The 25,896-nt window shown below is 40.7% G+C and overlaps 1 protein-coding gene across 1 annotated transcript in view; it reads right to left on the bottom strand.

The window, feature by feature from the left end:
• Positions 1-25,896, bottom strand: part of adgrb2 (adhesion G protein-coupled receptor B2) — a 124,430-nt gene that overhangs the window by 18,786 nt on the left and 79,748 nt on the right. The window contains exons 17-28 of the mRNA XM_029513511.1: positions 19,604-19,707; positions 19,174-19,276; positions 18,613-18,763; positions 16,092-16,161; positions 15,152-15,218; positions 12,261-12,346; positions 7,548-7,647; positions 6,401-6,472; positions 4,121-4,213; positions 2,509-2,763; positions 593-632; positions 145-159 (exon numbers count right to left, since the gene is read on the bottom strand). Coding sequence (XP_029369371.1) covers positions 145-159; positions 593-632; positions 2,509-2,763; positions 4,121-4,213; positions 6,401-6,472; positions 7,548-7,647; positions 12,261-12,346; positions 15,152-15,218; positions 16,092-16,161; positions 18,613-18,763; positions 19,174-19,276; positions 19,604-19,707 — 1,156 coding nt within the window. The remainder of the gene's footprint in view (positions 1-144; positions 160-592; positions 633-2,508; positions 2,764-4,120; positions 4,214-6,400; positions 6,473-7,547; positions 7,648-12,260; positions 12,347-15,151; positions 15,219-16,091; positions 16,162-18,612; positions 18,764-19,173; positions 19,277-19,603; positions 19,708-25,896) is intronic.

Below are 25,896 nucleotides of genomic sequence, written 5' to 3'. Positions count from 1 at the left end.
GATAGACAAATCCGGCTTTTGTTTGATTTGTTGTATTTGAATTCATAATGTTTCACCTGAGCCCGGATTCGTCTATATGGGTGATTGAAGTCAAAGGAAAGACCAGGCAGCATTAAGTAGATCAGTTAGAGGTACAAAACTTACATGGGTGTCCTCTCTCTGCAAGGGTGAAGGAGGGGAAAGTGACTGAGTGTTAATATTTGAAAAGACAACATAATACGATATTGTGGTACATTTGTACACATTTTAACACAGACGCACAAGATCCTGGTCACCAGTGAGTGAAACAGGACTGAGAAAACTGAGGTTTGTTGTTATCATGCACAATTAAACACATTCTCTTTGAAACATATGCTTGCTGAACACTTCCTGGGCAGATTCACGGTGATTGATAAGGCAAAATAACTTGCGCACAACTGCGTTCTGGATGTAGCACATCATCACTTGTCATTTGATACAGTAGCGAGAACAGAATGTAACCTCATTGACTCTGTGCAATGTTATTCCTCTGTTGGACACAGTGCAGATTAAACCAAAAGAGAGAAACAAAAGCAGAGATGAAAAGAGAAATTAGGCGGAAGGGATTGCTCACCTGTTTGACATGCCAAGTCCACATCCTTCTCAAAATCCGTCTGAAAGTGAGAGGCAGGGTAGAAAGAGAGGAAAAACAATGAGTATGTGCAACTAACACGAACTCCATTAGCAACAGAACGAACCTGCTGAGTGACTGAATCGTGAATGGTCATGCTGTATCCAATGACACTTTACAACTCAGTCGATTAGAAATACTTTCAGTGAACAAACACAAAATGGAAAGGTTAATTTAGTCATATCAGAAATTTGCAGTTTTCATTTCTTCACATTGCACTTCTCCAAACCAAAAACAACAGAGAAAATAGTGACGGCAAACGCTACTGCTACTTTTGACATGAAGTGTATCGGTTCACAGCACCAGACCAAAATTCAGACTTTGAGAGTGACAAGCAGACTGCTGTGGAGCTTTGCCAGGTACATAATGTGACTGTATGCCTCATCAGTCACTTCAGTATCGTCTGAATGGAAACAGGGACAGACATTTACACAGCAGAAAAAACATTATCTGTGGTGCCAGTCTTCTAGTTGAGCTATTTCTCATCAAAAAATTCTTACAAAAAATATAAAGCATCATGTAGGAATACAAATGCTTTTACTTTGCATTCATTCATTCAAAGCAATATATCACTGAATAACATGCACCCAGTATTCAGATTTTATGCAGATTAGGTATTTCAGGTAGAGTCAAAAATAATTGTTTTTATTTGCTTTGACCTCGGATTCACCTGAACAAAATGCAGTGAGCAAAATTAAATTTTATTGTCTGTAAAATGACCAACGCTCAATTCTTCCTCAACTTCAGTTAAAGTGAAGCTCATTGCTATGCAGCTATGTTCTTCTCCCCCTCTCACCACAGAGTCTTCTCCTGTCCTCTGTGGGATTCACTTACAAAAGCCTTTGTTTAGATAATACACTACAGATTTTAGACAGTTTGGGCATGCCACAGAGGGAATGAGAGGAGGACAGGGGGGAAATGAAAAACTGAGGGAGAGAAGTGGAGAATACAGTAAAGGTCTCCTTGGAATGTAAAAGCGCTTAGTACGTTAATCACCCATAAGACCATTGATACTGGTGCTATGAAATGAGTGAATAAGAATAAAAAAGGAAAAAAAAAACAAGAAAACATTCATCTTTCTCTCAGACTGTCTCTCCCAAACTGAGTGAAACAAATCATCATTAGTTTAAGTATTGCACACTCTCCCTGCAAAAGGTCACTGGTTTGACAGAAAAGTTGTTGACGGCAACAATCTTTCTGACAAATTCCTACAGTCAAAACTGAACAAATATATTGCAGAAATAAATGCAAAAAAATATACCTGGCAACGCTGCAGGAGTTAACCTCTATTTATATGCCAGAACTATTCCAACTTATTTTAAGGTGCAATGTGTAATCAAAACTAAACAAAATGTCTTTTTTTTCTTTTCTTTTCTTTTTTTGGTGAAGGGAATAGTTTGACATTTTGTTTCACATGTGGTTTTGTTTGTTATGTTGTTTTGCCAAAAGGCGAAAAGTGAGCCACTACCAACACCTGTCTCCTCATGTTCTAAAACTGCTTATGTGCAGGTTCTTTCACAACCCTTATTTGAGAAATTACTTTAAAAACTCACTGTGCCCAGCCAACAAACAGTCCAACATGTGACCCTCAGTGAAGCTAAATTATGTTTTTACACTTAGACAAGATCTTTTTTTTTTTCATAGAGTAAACAAACATAATATCACATGTAAACTGACTTATCATTTCCAGCTGGCTGTTGACAAATAAGTGAGCAAGTGCATGTTTCAAAATGTCAGATTATTCCTTCATTTGTTCATGCTTCTTGCAAAACATTGTTTTACAAATTGCACCTTATTCCTTCTATGGGCCCGGGTATTCATAATTACTAGTGACTGTGTGTTTTCTACAGGTAACATACTGTTTGGCTGCTGGCGTGGTTATGGTTATGAGCGTGGTTGTGGGTATTGTTCAGGATGGGGTTATGCTCATGTGCGTGGTTGTAGTCAAGCCCGGTGTTGTGGTTGCGACGGAGCAGACTGTGGTAACAGCCTTGCTGGGATGCCGGGTTGCACGATGGTGGGAGTTGCTGTGGGTGGCAGCCCGAGAGGCACGTGGATGTGCCATAACGCAGAGAGCCACACTGCTGCCCACAGTAGCTCACATTTGGACATTTCTGATGGTATAAAAGAAGATGGATGGAAAACATGAGGTTTGAGTTAGAGGAGTGTTGTGGCGCATAACACTTAGACATCATCACAGATTAATTAAGTTTTCTATGGCTTTGATTCGACTTTAACAAGGAGGGGCAGCCACAGCTCTACTTATTTATGATGTCTCTAAATGTCATGGGTTTAATACTCTAATGAGATTTCCTCAGAGTATAGGAAGAACACCTGAGAGGATGGTGTTCACTGTAATTATGATGGCGAGATTACTGGTGGCAGCCAGACCAAATTATCCATCACAATTAATGTACTCATGGGTATTCATACAGCAGTTGTCCTTGCACCTGCACCTGCTGCTGTTCAAAGTTTTCTTCAAATCTCTTCATATTGGACAAAAAAAAGGGAGAAAAGCATGAGAAACCAAGAAGGTTTATCGAATTATTTTCTTAACTGCAACAACTGGCTTAGCAACCAGCCATCCCTGAGAGCTGTGTGCAAGATGACAATATTTTTAATCAAAAATTAAATAAGCACATTTGACTGTAACGCTCCTCTTGGTTATGAAAACAGAGACAGAAATATGACATAATGGGTTCCTTGTGTAAAATGATGGCTCCGAAGTTTAATCCTCATGACCTCAGAGGGACGTTGAGCAACCCATAATCGTTATGGCAAACAGGTTTGTGGGAGAAATAAAATGGGAGCAGCTATGTGAGAGTCGCTCATGCTCTACTAGTAGCAGTGTGACCGCACTGACATTGGTAAGGCAGCTGAAGTCTATATGATTTATCACACTATTAGCCACATTTGGAACACATACAATAAACTTACAGGACCTCTGTGCTCTTCAAATAAAGATGAAGTTAGAAGTTTAGGTTAAAAGTAAATAAAAGTGCTGAAGCATCTGTTTTGGTAATACATGAAAGTCCAGCGGGTAATATTGAGTTATTGAATTACTGAAGCACAAACAACTAAAATGTGGAAAACACATTAATATTCATTCTGGCAGGATGTTGTTCCGACAGTGGTATTTGTTGACAACTTTTCACATCCTGTTACAGCAGCTTAGGAAGTTAGTTTCAAGAAGCTGATGAAATTCTATTTTTGTGGTGAAGAAAATCAAGTGCATTTGGAGAGTAAAATGTAATGTAATGCAGCAGTAATGAATTTCTGGTAGGGTAAAATGGTTGAGAAAAAAAGAGAGTCAGGTATGAGTTTGAACACTTCAGCAAAGGCAAAAAAAAAAAAAAAAAAAAAAAGAAGCTTCTTTCTAGTGTGGTTGAAGCTTGCGGGAAGCTCCAGTCTGGTTAATGTCAGTCTGGGGCTAATGGATTGCAATGTGGGATGAAATGGAATGCTATTCACCATGATCTGCACCTGTCCATTCTTGCAGGAGTCTGGTGAGTTTTCGCTGTCGTCTTTACATCCCCCCATCCGACAGCGCACTGCATCCTGCACCTGAAGGGAGGGGAATAAAGGATGTCGGGGAGGGGAGAGGGGGATGAATATTGGGTGGAAAAAAAGGGAAGAGTAGAGAATGATGAGGGAGAGGAAAGGATGATGCAAAGGGAAAAAGTTTGCGGAGGAACTTTTACTGAAGTTAGTTTGCCAAATGTTGGAGAGCATGGGGAACTCACTTCTCCGACATTTTATATTCTTCATTTTTATCACTGCAATGACAGATGTTCAGCGAATACTAAACTACACGAAAATGGCATAGTAAATCAAAACGCCATATTCTTTGCAAAGTGGCTCAGCTTATGGGTTATATAAGAGTCGCTGGAGTGGTATAGAAAACATAGCAGTACTTCAAAGTGTGCTTTTTGAGCTTTATAAGATCAGTCCCAATTAAAACCAGCAGCATGGTATGTGGATGTACTAACCTCTGAGCCTTGACAGTATCATATTGTTTTTCTTTATCCTCCCACATGCGGCATCTATGCAAGCACCAGCCATCAAAAGACTGGTTCTTGTAATGCAGCTCAAATCAAATGGATCCTTGTGCAGTATGTTTCACAGCCAACTCTGAGACCCCCCCCAACTCTGTATTATAGAAATCCTGGTTGCTTGCTGCAGAGCAACATCATTTCTCAATGTTGCCATTGTCAAATCCCATAAGAATCTCATGCATGGAAGAGAAGAGTGTCGGTGTAGAAAGGGGTGCAATCGTGAACAAGAGCATCTTCGCTCTCACTGGGTGGTCTGTGTGTGTGTGTCAAGCTAAACATGGAGAAGATGTGGTACCATCCACATCTGATTAATACTTCATGGACTCTTGGACTGCTTCCCCTCTTTCCTCCAGCCCATTTCTTCCCTTTATGTCCATACTCATGCATACATACTGTGTGTGTGTCTAGGTGCCCAATGCGGCTCATTCTGGCTTCAAAGTGGAGAGCCCATACCTCTCTCTGCACCCTTCTCTCCATTTCCTCCTCCCCTGCTATCATCCCCTGCTTTGCCTTTGAATCATTTTTTTCCCCCCACAGATCTCCGCATGCAATTATTCTTCCTTCTCTGATTTCTCACTTAACTAAGTCTCTCACTCACCCTTTCTCACAACAGACCACTTCTTTAACGACCCCCTCTGTTCTGCCTGCCTCTATCCTTCTAATGTCACCCATGCTCCTTCGCTCACCTCTCCACCTTGCTCACCGTATGTCACCGTATGTCTCCGCTGTCCTTACACTCTTGGCCACACCTCACCTGTGGTGGGTGCTATCAAGGAGCTCTGCATGCCAGTTATGCTCACCTGCATCTTTTGTGTCTTTAATTTGCTTTCGCACTTTGTATTGACTTCTATCTTGTTTTGCTCTGTAATGCTTCCTCATTCTCCACCCTAGGTCTCCTCCTCCTCCCTCCCTCAAGCGAGGCACTCCTCTCCCCCTGTTGTTCTACAGCTACGAAGGATTTATGCTCACTCTCTTGCAGGGGATTTTCATACATTTACAATAAATAATTCCTGGATTTACTGTACCCTGATCCCTGCTGCTTTTGTGATATTGATTTAATGCAGCTAAGCATTCAGGGCATTTAAAAATTCACTTACACTATGCATTGCATTCAATATCGTAATGATCTCTTGGATATAGGCAAGGCTGTGTGTTGTACACAATTACAGCTATGGTAAACTGATGACATTGTAAGTCCATTAATGGAGCTACCATTATTGTGAGCAACTCCACGGGAAAATGAATGTGCACACACATTACACACGTGTCAGTGTGTGTAAATGTCAGTCTCAAGGGCATGAATACATCCACCTCATGTGCATAATGAGTTTAAAATTCAGCATCCCTGGAGGCCTGAAGCAAATAGCCCGTAGGGGTCATAAGTTAGGGACTTATCGTCTTATTGTATATAACATTTAAGGAAGCTTCCTGAAGCAGCCTTGGATCAGCTGGAGAATTTTACACTGTCATTGTGCTTTATGATGAAGAAGCGCTGCAGCATAGGACATAAATACTGTGCTAATCCATCACAAGTCTGATCCACTCTGTGACCCGGAAACTAATGCGACAATTGTGAACATGAATCCCACCTGCCGCGGTGGACAAGTGTTGCTGGGGTCTCTGTCCAGTGCAGGGTTAGGGACGTGCGAATTCAACATGTCTGGGATTCACAATAGAAGAGACAAGTAGGACTCACCTCTCGGCGCATCGCACAGTGCACAGTGATGATGACGAAACCTTGGACAGAGTCAAAGACGGCAAAAAGCACCTTGAGGAGACAAAAAAAAAAAAAATCTGTTAAAAAACGAGGTTTACACAAAGGTGCAAAAATTTGAATTGCATTCATCTTTTATCATTCTCAGCCTCTTCATGCTTTCAGTACCTTTGCTGGCTTTATCTCACCATTCTTGTGGTGTACATATATTGCATTTTGAGTAATTTTTGGTTTGGTCGCCTCAAACTGTGCTGAGGGATGAGATATATCAGCATGTCTTCAAGCTCTCTTTGTAAAGACAGTCATTATTTCTGTGCACAATTTTTTCACAATTATATGACAATAGGGTATTTTTTTTTTTTTTTAAGTTTTTAAAGTTTATTTTTTTATAAATGCTTTTGATGTGGAATATAACTAGTATATTACTCTACATAGTGCTCCCATATTATTGCAATGAAATGACTCAGTGATCATCAAAGAAACACATGGGAACGAAATGAGTCAGCTAAATCCTGTTTGTTCATATTAACTCACCGCAGTCATGCATACATTCATTCATAGGTTATATTTTGACAAAGGGAATTAAGCAGTAAGTTGTTCCTTATTTCACATTACTTGAGGGGTTATTCTACTTGTTCAGTAGTCTATTGTCTATTTAAACATTTTATTATAAATGTTGAATCCTTCCAACGTCATGTCCAAATGTAATAAAATGTAAAGAATGGAGATTACCTGAACCTTGAAGACATCTTATGTAACATCGGAGGCTACACTTTAGATTTATCACTCCACGAAATTTTAAACAAAGTAAGTGGCTAAACAGAAAGGGCAATGCAGACTGATGGTTTATGATTTACTGGATGTCAAAACAGCAGCACAAACGTTTTATCAATGTCAGCTCAAAATAAGACAAACCTTTTTAATGCATCATTTTCATATTTCTGAACATTTCTGAGCATATTTCTGAACTCCCCAAAGACCTAGTGTATACCTAATCCGCTGTGTATGAGCTCTGGTATGTGCTGAAATTTGTAACCCTCACAATGTAACATTTTAAAGCAGCTATTTCATGTGTGCAAGTGTAGGAGGTCCATAAGTGAGCATCTTCTAGTGCTAGTAGACACGTCACCTGGAACAGCGTAGAGCGCCGGTCAGTAATGGCCAGAACCGCTGACATCCAGGTTAATGCTAGGAGGGGAAGAACCACACAGGAGCTCCACAGAGAGGCCCTGTCAGCGAAGAAGTAGGAGACAGAGAGGGCAGCAGGGGGTGGAGGAGAGGGGAGAAGAGAAGAAGAAGGAACAAGGGGTTCAGTCTCAAACCAGAAAGGCTGGCTCTGATGAGTCACGTAACTCCATGGCTTCTGCATACACTCACACATGCACACACAGCTACACACACATCAGTCATAGGTTCAGTGGTGGGCAATCTGCGGCTGATTGGCACACCGATGTTTCAGACTTAATATTCTAATGGAGAAGTGGAAGATGATGTGTAATCATGTAGAGAGTTACCAGACAATTGCTCACAATTACATGGTTGTTGGACACTAAATGCCATGCTCCTGGACTGTGATAGGCAGAGGCCCAAAAGAGAGGGGGACAGACAGGCCATTGACAAGTGCTGGCACAAGGGGCTTCTTAGGAGTAAGTGTGGGTATCGGGTGTGTGAAACTGTGTCTGTGACTCTACAGAGCCAGACATCAATTTAAAATGTTCATGCTGTTTGACCACGTATTCATGGTTTTCTAACCGTCAGTGTGACAGACAGCTCCATGTATCTATGCTGAGAATTGTGCTCCTCCCCTTGTAAGTGTATGACCAAAGGCAATGAATGAGAGAGAATTAAGAACAATAAAGCCAAAGCTGCTTTGTCTTCTTATCATATGTAAATTTCCAGCTGTTCTGGACTGACATGTTAACCATACAATACGGTTCAGTAAAGTAACAGGAGCAACCCAGATTCTTAAGCACTATAAGTGTGCCTCATTGTATGTAAAGTGTTTTTTAATGGGTAGTTATATTTCAAAGAGCTGCAGTCATTTGGGAAAAATGAAATGTGCGGAAAGCTTAGAATTGCTTTATCACAATTTTCAAACAGATCCCTAACTAACAGTCTTTAAAACTGTACAAGGATATTTAGGGAAAAATAAACCAAGGTTTGTGTGTAATCATGAAGCACAGACTCAAGGAATAAGTTCTCACGTTTAAAAACAAGTTGAGAAACTCATTTAGAAATTACACAGCTCAGATCACCATAGACTTATGGAGGGTAATTATTTTAAGGTGCTTGCACATGAATAGTGTACTTCAAGCAGCATGAAAAAGTGGACAATATGAACAGAAATGTCCATATCTAATAATTGAGTTTCTGAAAAAAAACTCAATAATGGCCCCGTTTGTTCCCAGTAACAACAAAAAAGGAAAAATGGTCCGCAAAAAGGCCAATCTGAGCCCATTAGCACAACACAACTCAGATGAGATTTGCTTTTCAAAAATAAAGCTTAGACCATAATGAGAAATTTGCTCAAGGACAGAGATAAATTTGTTAGGATTGTTGACAAGATTAAAATGGCAGGAAGGTCTTGAATTCAGAAACTGGTTCCGCTGACTACACAGAGGAAGACACAATGACAATGAACTTCTTGCTAAGAAAATTTGTTTAATCTTTTTCTAGTTAAACCATAATAATAATTTTCCAAAACTACTCCTAAATCCTGAATAGTGTCTTTTTCAGCATGCTGTATGTCAAACGGTGCTCTGGCAGTGCTCCTTGGGTACAGAGCACTTGAAAAATGTTTTCTACTATCCTTTATTTTACAGGCCCAATTTTCCACAGAGAGAAATAATAGCTGGTATTTAGCTGTCAATTACTGAGCTATTTTCAGGAAAAGCATATGCAACTTGGTATTAATTATAAGGGAAATGGATAAAGTGTCTGAAGCCATACATATTAAGTGCCTGCTTGTTAAATTCGTTTTCAGAAAGGAAAAAAAAAAAAAAAAAAACATGCACACAGGGACCAAGGTGTTAAGTAGTTAGATAAAATTCACAGGTAACCATGAAAAATTATTTCCCATGAAAATATATTAGGAACCTATAAAATTGCAATTAAAAGTCCTATCTAGGGAATAAAAGTTACCAAAAGTTTATATTTTCCATCATTAAATTTTCTCAGACTTCTAAAACTCTTCCAAAGCTACAGAAGACATCATGCAAGTGTTGGGCAAAATTGTTCGTGATAAGTAAACTGTAGAATTGTAATAATGCAAATTAGAAATTCCTTGCCCCTTATGTGACATCGAAACCCAACCAGGCATGACAGAAAAATACTAATTAGGGGGTCTACAAAAAAATATTTTACTTCATGCAGCTCCAGTAAATGATGTCCCAATGTCAGTGTTCCCTAACTTTATTATTAAACTCCACTTCTTATTTTTTTTTAATACTACGGGCAACCTGAAATTTTAGACATTTACAGTTTGTTGAACAACACAGTTTGCATAATTGAGAACCTTCCTGACATTGTGCTACAATTATGTGCTAGGCCTGTACAACCCTGCGTGATCGAGAACTTCAAACAAACTCAAAATGATTCACAAATACTGTTAGACACAGGTCAGGTTCGCTCTGTGTGAATTGAACAAAATCCACATTGGATCAAAACATGCTCTCATTAAACAGTGGCGGCATGCAGGGCAGGTGTTTTTCCCTTCATTGGTTTGTTTTCATTTTATCTAGACACGTAAGTATGTCATCCAGCATCATTACAGGCAGCTGCAGATTAAAAGGATGGAGGGAAGAGAGCAAGAGGATGATGGAGAGGAAGGAGGTAGGCAGAGAGGCATGGGGAGGTAGAAAGATGAAGATGGACTAACATGGCGCTGCTGGCAGTTGAGCTGGACAGAGCGGTGCTCGAGATCACGCCACACTTGGAGCATTTCAGGAGCAGTCGGCTACGCGCCTCCGCTGGGACACTTTCGGACATGTGCACACACACACATAGACAAAACCATATGGGGGGGAAGAGGTGGGAAGTGGGGTGGGGTGTATGGAAACACATGTTCCAATGGTAACAACAGGTGAATGTGCAGGAATCAATAGTTGCAAAAGAACCGAAGAAAGGATAAAGAGAGAAAAAGTGGACACACCAAAGAAAGGCAGGGGAGAGAAAGAATAAAACAGGGGAGGGGGAGGGGGAGGGGAGAAAAGAAAGACAGGCAAATTAAAATCAGATCATAAAAAAGTAGCAGCAATGAAAAACAGTCAGAATATAAAAATTGATTTAGCGCAAGTAGAGAGAACGTGAGACGGACATTACAATGTTAAAGCAGAGTCATGTGAATTAACACATTAGAGTGACACAGACAGGAAATACACACAAGCATCTTCTTCCACTGCCAGAGTGAGTGCAGGTGCATGCATTTTGTGTGTGTGTGTGTGTGTGTGTGTTTGTGATGTACAGATGCACAGATACGTGTGCACAGTCACATGTATCTGTGCATGTGACTGTGCACAATGAAACTTCACTGGGATGGGAGGGGAAAAAAGGGACTCTTTTGGTTGTTTACTTACAGCTGACTGCTCAGAAGGCGCGATAGTGTGTGTGTGTGTGTGTGTTTGTGTATACATATATATATGCGTGTGTGTGTGTGTGTGTGAGAAAGTGGAGAATGATGGGGCCATGCGAAGCTATGCTACATTAGCATCCCATCACAGCTCATTGCCTTAGTGCCAGCAGTATCCCCACGGCTTCATAAAGAAATACATTATGCTAATGACAGCCTGTCCAGTTAGCAACACGACAAACTATGGCATTCAGGAGTGCGTGGATATGTGTAAGTGTGTGTGTTTGTTTCCATCTACACATACACTTCCGAGAACCTGGGAGGAAATGTTCTAATGTGCTAATACTTGAATAACACCAGCGATCTTTCCTGTGTGTGTGTGTCTGTGTGTGCATGTGCGTTTGTACACATTATCTGATTTAATCTCAGTTGCATCACCCGGTAATGGAAGCCAATCCACCCAAAGCCGATCTGTACTCTTAACTCTTTCAGTTGTACACAAATGATCAATTTCAATTTGTGCAATATTCAGACATTGGAGAAAATACAATGAGAGAGAGAGAGAGAGAGAATGTGTGAAATAGAGCGAGAAAGTGATAAAACTAAGAAAATAGATATGGAAATGAAAACGTGAATTTGGCAGCGAGAGCTGAGCGAATCTCCACGTTTAGGATTAGCAAAGATGATGAACAGCCAACTGCTTTAACAGAGGTGATGTCTTAGGTGGGTGTATATGTATGCATGTCTTATATTTATATGCAGACATGCGTGTGCATGTTTGTCTGGATCACATTGGATTTCTATGGCGCATGGGGTTTGATCCACATAATCCTGCTGTTTATTGTACATAATTAGGTTTCCATCTGCCATTGATCTTGTCACACTGTATTCATGTATGTCACATAAAAGTGAGAAAAATAAATAGAAGCCATACGTTTGTGGAAATGGCACTGAAATGGTGATAGATTTCACGGAGCAAGAGGACATAACACAGTCTTATCATTTCATTGCTGTATTGGATCCATTTTTTCATTTTGGTTATTTCTTACTATAAGTACAGGTGTACAATAAAGCATGTGTTCAGAGACCCATGAAAGTAGTTTAAGCAGCAACCATGAAATGTAACGGAAATGTTGCCCCCGCCTAAATTTGTGTCTGACAGACGAAGGTATTTATCAAATACAACAAATTTACTCTAAGTGGTGTGAGTGTGCGCTAAGTGTGTTTGAATGGTTTTTGTTTATGAAGTGTAGAAAGTTTAAAAAGTGGACTTACCCAGCTCGCTGTTTTTTAGACTTGTCTGAGATGCCGTCTCGAGACATCAGCTTGTTAAATACCACAATTCCAATGAGCATATTCACCTGAGAGAGACAGAGAGACGTTTTCCTAAGGATTGTTGTAATAGATGGGTTGGTAACAGGGATTTGAATATATATATATATATATATATATATACATTTTTTTATTTCTTCTTCAGTATTTCTGTGAATTAAAGATGACTTTTTAATTGTCCCACATACTGTATGAGTGACTGAAAGTGACAGTGGTCTTGCTCTGGGCCCCCAGGCTGACTGTTTTTTTTTACTCCTCTCCACGTCATTTTACATAAAGTGAACAAATGTATCCTCTGTCAGCTACTTACAAAGTGCATAATCAGGACATACTTTCCTCTTTTAACATGACTGATGTAAGCACTTACACAAGGTCATATACTGTAGACTCCTAACCACACATCATTTTAATATTAGCAAATTCAAACACCAGCCACCCTCCCACGACAACATTGGGTTTCTCCTCTGACAGCTGACCATGACTGTGCCATGGATGAATGTCAGACAGCAGTCCTCAGCCAGGACTTTTCCTGTCTATCAGTTGTTGGTGACTATCTTTATGTAGGTGCTGCACTTAAAACAAAACAGTCTACATACAATAGTCATTGTAACGCCATACGGTAATGGTTCCATTTGTTGGAGACAACCTTAATAAATTAATAAATTAATAAAAAAAAAACAAAAAAAAAAAAAACACGTACTGTGCTTACTCATGAGAAGCCCATACCTAAACTCCCCAAACATCTGGCAATACTGACCTACTGATACAGATTGTACTAGGCCCACACACACACACACACACACACACACACACACACACACACACGGATATGAGCCAAAGCTTGCCACATGAAGATATCCTCCCATCTGGGAGATTTTCAACGCTGGTGATATTTCCCTTTTAATCCTTAAAATTTCCAACATTCCCTCCGACTATTAAATGCAGCCTCAATGGGTGTCTCTGCAGAGTTTATTTATTCCGCATTCATTGCCTGTGCTCTTGATTTTCAGACGAGATGAAGAACGTGAGTAACAGATGACGCTGACAGTCTATGCATGTATGCTGTATGCATCCCATCTCTTTCATTTTAAAGATCCTAACCGAATGTCTGCTCAGATTCCTTCCTTAATCTATCACCAACATCAACCTCAGGCTAAGCAGGAAAATCCTATTCTTTGCACAGCTTAGAAAGACTAAGGAAAGAACTGTAGTTGAGCAGTTCAACGCTGACTTTCATTTGGTCAGCTGAATATTCCCTGTTTTCGCTGGGGCCAGATTTCTTTTTTGCTTTCCTGAAGCCCATTTCTTTGCTACATCTACAGTATCTACATCTGGCAGTTTACGATTTTTTGAAAGAAACTCTCTCTCTGATCTCTTTCCCTCTCCTGTGTGTTGCTGCTGACAACCACCTCTGATGTGCCAGATTGCGAGTGCACTATTGTCATGCCAGTCATGTCTGGCCACAGCTATGTGAGTCAGCATCATTCCACTCTGCTATTTGCCCAAGGCCAGGTTCATTAATTAGAGAAGAGTCCTGTGGGAAGGTCTGTGTTTCTCTGCCCGATGTCCCACTCTCATTACAGCTGTTTGTTAGAGTGGGGCCACAGCAACAACACCGGGGGCCTGGGGACTCTCACATAGCAGCTGGGGTGTGGAGTGTACATCGTGGCAGCAGAGATGAAGGAAAGTTGGAAACATACCAGACAAAAACAACTTATAAGGATAACTTTCCTATGATTTTACACCATAGCTGCAACCTCTGACTTTTTACTAAAAGGGTTTCAAATACCTAACCTTTATTTCGTCATAATTTGTTCATTTAGGATTTAAGCATATTGTTTGCGCTCTCACACACTGAACACTGAACAGTGAATCTGTGTACTGCATTTAATGTCAATGCAAACCCTGCACCCTTTAGATTAGATTCGAAGTCATTTGAATTTCATCAACTTGTTTTAATCCTGCAGTCCCTTTTATAACAAATTGCATTTAATAGACACCATCAAAACTGCTGTTCTGTTGGGAATTTACACCTCTGATCCAACCTTTTGCTTTCACGAGGGTGTGAGTCACAGTAGAAAAGAATCCTAACTAAGACATAAAAAGGCAAACAAACACATCAGCAGCAAACAGCAGTGAGCAGCAAATACCCAGCTATAGTTTAGTGCTCCTTCCAGACTTATAAAGCTTAGTGGTGGAAATATCCACTCAGGGATTCATTTTGGAGAAATTAACTAATCCCAGAAACACACATACTGCCACACACAACAACAAACGGGAACAGCAGCAATGGGATCCAATCAATCTTTATGTAGAATAATACATGCTCCTATTCATAACAATGTGTTTTATAGCAAGTGGCAAAAACAAAGGACACATTATTATGATTGCAACGCCCACTGCACATATTTATATCTGAAAAGAAGTGTTCAATAAAATAAGAAAGAATTAGCCTTTAATACATGAAGCGCAGTGAATCATAGCTTAAAAGTTGACGTATGAGTGAGATGTTTAGCTGCTAGGCTGAGGTTCAGTCTGTTGAATTTGCTGCTGGAATATATTTTTTGGTTTCTTGGGCTGACATTTTCACACAGAGGAATCACGGTGCTCAGGTCATAATTTTGTCAAATACACTCTGTTTATGTGTCCTCAAATGTGAGAGAGGAGGGAGAGGAAAATAATAATAATAATAATAAAAAAAAAAAGGTCAATGAACAGCTGTTTTACAGCTCCTCACTTGAGGGGTAACTAAGCAAAATATAAGACTTTACACTATGCAACCAGTGACAAAGGGAGTCTGGGAGTCTCGTAATGGGAGTGTTGGACATACTCACCAATACAATGACAGCTGCAGGCCCAACAAAGGCATAAAGCAGACCTCCCTCCAGAGATAACCAGCAGCTAGAAAAAAAAAAAAAAGACCAGAGAAGCATTTGAGGTACAAAATACTGCAAAATCACGGAACTACCGGTGTGTAACATCACTTGCTTAATACTAATTAAATATCACTTTACTTAAAATTATCTGATGAAACAGTAAGTTCTATGAATAGGTAGGTTTTCTGTTCAATTTTCCCTAAGTGGTGAGCAAATGTGTTATGTATATTATCTAAAATGTCTCCTCAAACTGCACATGGTCTCGAGAAATTTCATTAGGTGCGAAAGTGATTGAGATTTAATGAGTTTATATGTCCTCCAGTGATGTCATCAGAGGACATGAAACCCCTCTGTTTGCTTAATTGCTGCTAAATAAAGAGGAAGCAAAAGATGAAAAACAAACAGCTCAAAAGCTGTAGTGCAACGCTGATATTACTGCGATGCTGCATGAAGAGAGGGAATGTGTCTGTGAGCATCTTTTAAGATGCGCTTTCATTTAGTCAATTAAACCATTGACTAGGTATGTTCTATTCAGAAAATATAAGGGAGATCATTTTGTCACCAATATAAAAGCGAAACAGTAAGCTGTAGAGGAAACATTTGAGCTCCTACACTAACACTAAACACTAAGAGTTTCTGACGAAAAAAAAAATCACACTTGGGGATGATTGTCTCATGTTAAACCACTCCTTTCAATATGATTGGAAGTCAAGGGGAAAAGCTTGACAAGCACCTCAGATACACATTACGGGGACTGTATCTCCAGTAAGCTCACTGCAGCTAATCCATTGAATGAAGCAAAACCAAATATGTGTTCTGCATTTTGTTAAAAGCATGCTGGGATAGCACATATAAACACCAATCAGAGGTAAAAACTGGTATCAGGATTGGTACTCACTAGCTGGCTGTGCCATAACCTCTTGCTCTGGTGAAACCCACTGACACTGCTACAACGAGGGCTGGAAGACCTGTAGATCAGCAGAGAGAAGAAGATCAAAAGGGTGTGAAAGGAGGCCTTGATGGACACAATGAAGCATGCCAAATAATTCTCCAGTGTGAACAACCATTGAATTGTAAAGCAGCCACGCAATAGCGCGTAAAACGTGGATATGTAGCCAAAACTGATTAGGTGCTCTGCAGGTAAGCACATGTGCACTGCATCTGCTTGCTTACATGACAATCAATCTACAGGCACAAAAAGTGGGCTCGGATTCAAGTTGCTCGCAAGGATGAAAGGATGTCGCATGTCAGGATATCCTTGTTGTGCTGACATCTTGTGCACAGAGACAGCAGCATACATGGCCCAAACTTGTTAACTGTGCATCACTGTGACCTTGTGAGGAAGTGAGGCTGAGTGTATAAAAATGTGAGGTATAGCTCGGAGTGATCAATAAGTCACACATTAATTTGCCAAATTAAGCAATTTGTGTGTGAGTACATATGGGATAGTGTGTGTGTAAATGAAGTGAAAGAGAGTGAAACTGAGTGTCACAGAGCGTGTGCCAGGAAAAGAAGGAAATATGCTGGGCCTGTAATGAGCTTGGCTCTGAAATATTCATGTAATTAACAAAGCTGTGATTATGGCTGCAAATGAAAAGCAATTAGAAAAAGTCACATTAACATTAACAAATAAGATGGTGGGGAGCCAGGCTGGTCCACTAACTAGCATGCACAAGTTTCAATTACACAACAACAGCATCAATATTGCCTTTGCCCATATATACCACTGTGAACACATATCAATAACCATGCACACACGCACGCACACACACACACACACACACACACACACACACACACACACACACACACACACACACACACAGACATTACTGCTACTCTGAGGTCCAGTCACACCCCAAATCTCCAGTTTCCATGGCAACAGATTTCAATCTCATAATTTGAGGAGAAAATTGTGAGATGGACGAGCGAGAGGATAAGCTCTTTGATCCTCTCCACTCTGCTCAACTGCTTCATGCATGTCATGAGCATTTGTAAATTTACCAGCTGATTCTATAGCTGCCACCGCACACAGTACACACATACATGCACAGATGCGCATGCACACACACACACACACACACACACAGTCAGTATCTCTCTCACTATCTGTGACTGTGCAACATCTATACATTCTCCCTGCTGTGTATCAGGTAAGGGCATCAGTGACTTGGCAGGTTAGACTGGTGGGATCAATAGCAAGTGAAATGAACAGACGGTGTGTGGGTGCTTGTGTGCGTGTGTGGTGATAGTGGGGGTTGCTGTTGTAATTTCTAGATCTATCTCAAAGCATCTTGCCCGTGCTGTGCAGATGTTATCATATGTTTTGATTATCCCCTAAACTCCCTGGTGCCTGTTGCACCAGGTTGTAGTACACTGAAAGGACAGGATAATACAGTGACATGAAGGCTGAATGGCAGGGGAGTGAAATTTCCTGTGCCCTGAGTCTGAAGTTTGGCACTTCATTTGTGTTTCCAACTTGCAAATCAAGTTGGAAACATAAATGTATGTCTACAAATATAAATGGAAACTTTGATATCTTAGAGCTAGAAATTGTATATAAATGAGAACTGAACAAATAAAGATAACTACACATAATGCAGCCAACAATTTCAATACCACAAGACAAAAGTCTGTTGCAATCTCATTTAAAAAAGATGTCTATTTTGCTGCTGTCTGTCATCAATTCCTGTCACACAACAGTGGTTCAATCTGCACCTATTTCATGAAAGCATCTTCATTTGCAATGCAGAAAAATCCTCTGGTGCACAGGGTCGTTTATATTTCCAACAGGAGCTGTGGCAGAAACTTATATTGGTAGTTAAGTGTTGTAGTGAATGCCGCTGCAATGATGATGAGTCTATTTCCAAATGTGGTAACAACAGAAGTCCAAGCTTTAGCATACAAATTTAATAGCAGCCAAAATGTTTAATTCACCTGTGAGTGCCACACCAATACATAGCAGTGGATAGTAATGCTAATCAAGGATGCTCAGTGAGGATGTTAAAAGAAAGCATGTAAGAATGAACAAACAAAAAGGTAACAATCAAAGATTTATGTTTTGATCTTGACCGGGCTGCCTTCTGAGTCAGCAGCACAGAAAGCTACCCTTAGATGTGTTGCACAAATACAAATGTATCTTCAAAAAAAAACAAACAAAAAAAAGCATGTCCAGCTAACTCCGACAGCTTTTTTCATCTCTTTGTTGAGTGGAATAATTTGTCATCCTGAGAACAACATGCCAGGGAGGAACAAAAGCATGGTAAAGAAACAGAAGCAGAAACGGGTTAGGGTACAGGGAGCTATGGAGGTAAGCAGTTCCTTACCACATAACTCACTCTACTGTCCTGACCTCAACGCTAAAACTAAGTCCAAAAAATGCCACAGTGATGTTAGCGGAAGTGTTTGTGGATGCTCACCCCAGCCGAGGCACAGGAAACGCTTGCGAATAAGACGCGACCTCATTTTGCCAATGACGGCCAGGTACGATTGCCACGCCTCTGTCAGCACCCAACAAAAGGATGCCAAGAAGAAAAAATGTAGGAAGGCAGCAGTCACCGTACAGAGGCCCTGGAGAGTAGAAGAAGGCCAGGAGGAGAGAAAGAGATAAAACACACGGAGACAGTTTACAGAAAAGTTTTTTGGTTTTTCTAATGAGTATTTTTATTTTTTTAGATTTTTGTGGGAGGTGTCAGAGTGAATCATGTCTTAGAACTAGTCAGCAGAGAAAAATCAAGGAGGGCAAATCAGGAGTGAAGGATAAATATCATAGTGGGTAGAACATTAGTACGGGAACCTGCCCCTGTGGCCCTGTTTGATCGATACTGACCACACAGCACTTAGTCACAATGCTCACAGTGTTATATACCAAAAAATGTCAGCTTCCAATGTGAGAACTTCACTGAATTAACCTTTTCAACAGTTTAGTTTCAAGCAGTATCACTTGAATCGCAAGTGCACTGTCCGTATTTTCACCTTACCTTGCCAAGAGTTTGAGATTGTCCCACCAAAATCAATAAATTGGAGGCCAGGATGGAGAGGCAAAAATTCACCAAGATGATGGATCTCTCTGAACGGATGTATCTACCGAGCAGAGGAAAAAGAGAGGAAGAGAGACGACAGACATTAGACAAAAGTATCAATGAGACATTGATCAACTGAACAACAACTTTTTTGAGATTGCAAGGCATTCGGCTTCATTTTGCCAACTGTCATGTATGTTACTATATAACTAATCACCGCCTCCTGCTGTAGTTGAGCCATTTGTTCTCATTAGGCCTCACCTGAGCTTTGGCACAGGAGGGGGGCCACATGTAGCCAGAACAGCTTTTGGGGATGTGTGAATATAGACACATACATGACACTGTCAAGTCCAAGTCTCTCTTTGTGTGTGTGTGTGTGTCTTCTCACCTCCAGAAGGCAGCATAGATAAGCAGCAGGATGAGCAGAGCAGTGCAGGAAACTCCACACCCCACCATGAGGGGCACAGAGGGCATGCTGGTAGGACCCATGTCCTGGAGAGAGTCAAAATGAGGGGAGGAGGAGGAAAAGAAAGGGGGGATTAGATGGTTAATAATAATTGCTTTGGATTATCCTATAAATTTACAATTGTTGACCAAATCATATACTGTAATACAAAATAAGAACTACACACGTGCCCAACTATGTGGACTCACTTTTTTTCATGTTGACATATTATAAAGTGAAATGGAAAAAATATTTTTGACATAATAAGGTCTGTGTGGTCTTAGTGACAACAACTACACTTAACAGGGGAAGAAAAGTTGAACTGATAAAATGTTTTTTTCTTGCCTGCTTTAATTTCGCGACCGTGCTTCATATGGCTTTTACAAGGATCAGACGCGTGGTGCCTTTCTACAGTAACAGTGGGGTCACACAAATTAGTCATCGAAACTAAACGGCACAACACAGCATGGTCAACATTCTCCCCCATTTTTGACTCCCTCATCAAAATATAACCTTAAAATAAATGCAAACATCACTGTCATATTCAGGGTTAGGTGGACAATGGGCAGGGGACAGATGACTGAATTTAGAAAAATAAAGTCATGGCTTATTTTCAGAATTGCACTTAACTTTTATGCCCCCTTAGTTGAAATCCCCTTGGAAGCCCCTTTAAGCAGTCTAATGCTTAATTATATGTAATTACCTTGAATTACACTTGCAAAAGGGGTCTGTTAGCTTCAGAAGGATAATAATACATAATTACACTTCAATATTCTCAAAGTTGAAAGTAGCACAACTATTGTTACCTGACCTGTGAAACTACCTATAGACCTTATCATTCTAATTATAGATTTGGCTTACTGTGATCCAATGATGGACACTGTCAGTGGAGACTGCCAACCAACTGCCATGTTAGACAACCTAATCAGCCTATATACATGATGCAGGCTTAAGAAAGGCGTCCTCTGCAACTGCTCTGCACTTATTTACATCCATCTATCCACCCATCTATTCATTCTCGAGAACTGAGCTGGAGTCAGTCCCAGCAGACACTGGGTGAGGGTGGGGTACACCCCTGACAAGATGCCAGGTCCATAACAGGGGAGACGTATAGAGACATGCATCCATTCACACTCACAACCATGCCTATAGACAATAGAGAGTCACAGATTAAGATAAATGCACAAGTCTTTGGACTCAGGGAGGAAGCTGGAATAAGGGAGGAAACCCAAATATGCACAGGGGGAACCTGCAAAAGGAGTGGAAGGGCCCTAAGGCCTTGGTTTCCCAGGCACATAACCACTGTATCGCCATGCCACCCCTATTTACACTCAGTGTATAATTTTATGTGGAGAAGGATAAAAGCACTAGACCGTAGTGCATAATTAAGTAATTTAGGTCATGGTGTACACACCTCTGCTTTGCATCTCTCTTGAGGTGTGCCTTTGAAAGGATGAGGAGCAGACAAATGAAGCTGCGTGGAGTGCATCCACCCCTCCGTGTCCCACATGGGCTTGATGTTCGGCCCGCTTTCAGGTTCTCAATCACAATTTACCTCAATTTACCTCCTAGGGTGGCTAGCCTTTCCTTTCTTGCCAAAGATTCATCACTATACGCACACTCACCCCACAAGGTGTCTTTCATTGCAAATAAAGTACATACTCACACACAAAGGCTCGTCCAGGCAGATGTGCCAACTAACTGAAAGCCAGTGTTTGAGCTGATTGAATACGTGTCTCTATTCAAGAGGAGCTGAAGGCTGAGGAGGAGCGTAAAGGAAAGGACTTCAGAAGAGGATAAAGAATGCAAACTGAAAAGAAGGAGTAGGAGAGATTCAGAGAGATGGAGTGGGAAGAGTTAAGGAGAAGTAAGGGAAAGCAAAGAGTAGGAGGCGGGAGAAATAGATAGGGAGAAAGAAAACAAGAGGGAGTCAAAGCCTCCCTTATAGTGGTTTTCCATTGCCCATTAAAGGAAGCCAATTTCTCCAGAGGAAAGCAGAATAGGCCTGAATACCATTATAGCATACACCCGAACAAACTGGAAGGAGAATGGAGGTGAAATATAATCAAAACCGCCTCAGAAGAAAGGAGAAGTCCATAAAAAAGGGAAACGGGAATATGACAAGCATTCGCTTCAGGAAAAAGGGAAAGGCCTGGGAGGAGAGTGACAACAGAGACAACAGAGGTTCACTGTATTTGATCTGATATGGAGTGGAAGGTCAAAGGATACACAGCATTTGTGTGCTTTATTGTGTGAGTGTGTGTGTGTGTGTGTGTGTGTGTGCACTTTTGGGTTTGACTGATCAAACATTGAGGGTACATGGGAAATAGAAATAACACACTCACACAAACCTTTTCCTTTTTTCGCACTTTCTCTCCCTTCTTAACTTTTCTCCGAATTAGCCTCTACTAGAGAAGTATTGGAGATAATTAAACCTTGCTTATAATTTAACCAGTATACATCCTCAAATCGCCTGTCACCTTGTCATTGTGTCAACTTGTTTAACAGTTTTTTCTTAATTGATACTTTTTCTTCATTGATAATTGATGTTAATTTATGTGCGATAACATCAAGCATCTAATTTCATAATGATACAATGGAGGAAATGGAATAGCAAATCACCAGCACTTATAAATATAACACATCAACACTGAGGTATCACACAAATGCCCTGCCCTGAGTAGGGATAGTGATATTATGTTGCAGTTGGAGGTGTGTGCTGGTGTTTTGTGTGTGTGCTGACTATCTGTGTGAGAAGGGAGAAAAACACAGAGAGAGCTCCCAGATTAGTAAGAGTGTGCTGAAGCTCTGCTGTATACGGCCAGGCTCCCCTGGGCAGCTTGGCTACCATGTGATGGAGAAGATAGCTATTTTCAGCTCAGGAAGTTTAACCTACTTATCTCCTCTCACTGACACTCCTCCTCCCTCCACTCTTACCTATCATGCCGCCAACCCTTGCTCCTCCATCCTTCTTTTTCCTTTCTCTTTCTGCGTCTCCCATTGTTCCCCCTCTTCCCTCCTACCATTATGTCTTCCTCACTCTACTCTTTTGCTTCATGCCCATCTGGACCCAACTACTTCTCTTCCATTAACTCGCTCTCTCCTTTTGTCTACTCTATTGAAAACATGAACATTCACAGTGCTGAGATTATACAATGCTGCACTTCAAAAATGCATCCTTTGCATGAGAACAGCAGGAGGACCTGCATGAGTGCATGTCTTTGAGTGCGCCTCGCTACTCATGTAGTGAGTATGTGTAATGTGAAATTGTGAAAACATCCCTTCATAAAGACCTTGCCTTGGATTTCATTGACTTGGATTTTATCCCAAGTAATAACCCCTAACCCCCCAAAAAAAGAAACAACAACAAAATAACAAAAAACAAAACTTTTGTCAATGTGTCACAAAACTTTCTCAAACTACAAAATTAAGTTTAGGGCTAAGTAATGCCAATAATGCTCTAAGAGGAATGCTAACATGTCAACCATATTAATATGCAGATATTGAAGCAGGTATCATTCTGCCTCTTAGGTTTGTAATTTTGCACATTAGCATTTGCTTAGAAGCACGAAATTCACAAAGCAGTAGCCTACTGCTGAGGCAGGGGAAATTTATGGCTAAATGTTAAAGATAAGCTAAAGAAGAAAGATTAAAATACAATGCCACACAGTCCCACATAAAGTGAAAATGTGTGTAATAAATTATGTCATGTTTCTGATGCCCATAAGTGGGTAAATGGACGATAAGCAGCATTTCAAGCTTCCACTCTCTTGACCTCTCCCTCAGATGTTCTGCGGAGGCATAACAACAGAACATTGGTTTCCCTTTACTTTCAAAAGAGAAATCATAACTGGCACAGTTGCAAGGTATGGTAAAAAAAAAAAAAAAAATCATTTGAGGCAATATGTTGTCATCTTTCTGTGAAAATCATTGTCAGGATTTAAATATAACTATATAATTATTTTTCACATACTTTGCTCTTCGTACAATGTGTGTCCTCGTTCCTTTGAGGCTGAGGAAATACTATGCCCCTTGTGAAAGGCTGGACAATTTTTAAAAAGATGGCATTTTCAAAATTCAAGGTATTTGGATCTGTGTGTCACATGCTCTACTCCCCACACCACAGAGGCATACAGATACACAAGTAAACTGGGCTACTTTGGAGATGCAACACTCCACAACTTGCTAATCAAGTGTCTGCTATTCAGCAGCCGCTTTAGCTGTCAGAGCACAAGGTAAATATAACTGGCGATATGCTTCAACTGAATCAGACCCCTTGATAGTTCAACTTGACAGCATCTGACTTCACTGGTCTTGAGACACGCCATAAGTCTCCTGTCAGTGGGTGACAACCTCGAGAGCTGACATGGTGACTGAAAATGTAAAGTCATCATATCAACTGCTGACCTTATCCCCAGTTTTTTTTTTTTTTTCTTTTTTTTCAAAATTATTTTTTGAGGCCAAATATAGAGTATCACCTACAAAGTAAAGGTCTAATCCAGAGAGCCTGTAGGACCAAGATATGTCTTCTCTTCAGGGATACCACCAGACTGTCTTTGGCCATGCTTTTCAAAAACCTTTGCCTTCCTTCTCAAATCATTATTCTAGGGTTGTCTGTGTATCCTGCCACATCTGAAACAACAGTGTCTACCTAGTTATTAAAAGAAAAAAAAAAGGAAAGAAAATCAAATCTGAATCATTTCACATCCCCTGTTACCAGCTAACCTTCAATTAATCTGACAAGGGATTTAAAGATTTTAATGCAACTCCACAAAGAGTCCCTCATAAATTTTAGCAATCCTCATCTTTTAATTACAGTTGACAAGTGCAAGATATCTGCATAAAGTAACCTTGTAGTCCTGTTTCATCGAAGGAAGGCCTTGTTTTCTTTCTCAGCACTGTCTCCTGTTCGGTTATAATAAATTAAAATTTGAGCTGCCATCTCGTGGGCCTCAATAATAATCCCCATCATCCCTCCCCAGTCAAATCAGGCACTTTGGCCATTAATAGTCTAAATAATGGAGAGAGCTGTGAGGTTTTTCCACTCTGATTCACTGCCGGTGAGCACTAATGACAGTAGAGGAAACACAATGTAATTCATCTCAAGTAGACCCATTTATTCCATGAGAATGATTGGGCCAAAGGCAGTTAGCATGCTAGGTGAGAGAAACTGTGCGAAATCCTTTACCAGAGAAACAGACATTAATTCATACATTGTTCTGTGGAGAAAAAAAAATGTTTTGATACAGTAATTGGCTTATACATAAATTATGTGAGCATAAAGACATCCCAAACTTTCCCATCCCTGCTGTGGTATTTATCATCTCCTACCAATGCATGCAGAGTTATATGTCTGCTCACATGTTGAATGGATCAAGGTCTCAAGCGCTGCTTGAACCACTGAACTTGTCACTTGCATTTACTGTTGTCTGTTTAGCGCATCCAAAAGGTATGCCGTAGCACTTGAAACATGTAATCAATTTGAACACAACCAGGACAGTGGCCTTATGTGCTGACAGAAATAATGCAAAGAGGTATGCCTCACTTGATTTACTGGAGGCACAAAATGTTAAACTGACTTTTACACAGACAGTACCTCCTTCAACTCCAAATCCCATGATCCCCGTGAGCACTGTGGAGGAAATGAGTGCAGATATATCCGTAGGGGCTGTGTTCCCACTGCAGTCATATTGGGAATTAAGTGGTTTGGTTTATAGTATGGCTTCATGACCTCTCTCACTGTAGCCCTTTTTCTTTCCCCCTCTCGCTTCTCTCTCTTGAAAGTAACAACCTCTGTCTTGTGTCTGGTAGTGAAGGTCTCGCTATAGACGAACAGCAGAAAAAACAAACACACATACACACACAGGAATCTCAGAGGCTATAGAAAGTAAACAGGATTAACTGGCTATCCCTCACTCCACTGTAAACAGCCTGTAATGGCAGCACTGCTGCTAAATCCCCCCATCTCTTTCTCTCACCCCTTCTCTCCCTTGCTTTTCTATTAAACATGGAGGTTAATCCTCAGCCCCCCCCGCCACTCTCCCCATCCCATGTCCCCTAGCTCTGTGGACCAGGATAAGCTGTTAGAGCTGGGCTGCTGATACTCAGCTGTACTCCAACACCCACACAGCCTGGACACAGCACAGGAGTGTGTGTGTGTGCGTGTGTTAGGATCTATACATTTATGTTTGTGTGTGGAGTTAAGCATGTGCTTTTGTATGTATTTGTTCAGCGCA

This window comes from Echeneis naucrates, chromosome 11 (assembly GCF_900963305.1).
Source record: "Echeneis naucrates chromosome 11, fEcheNa1.1, whole genome shotgun sequence".
NCBI lineage: Eukaryota > Metazoa > Chordata > Actinopteri > Carangiformes > Echeneidae > Echeneis > Echeneis naucrates.
This window is presented reverse-complemented; position numbering and strand designations above follow the sequence as displayed.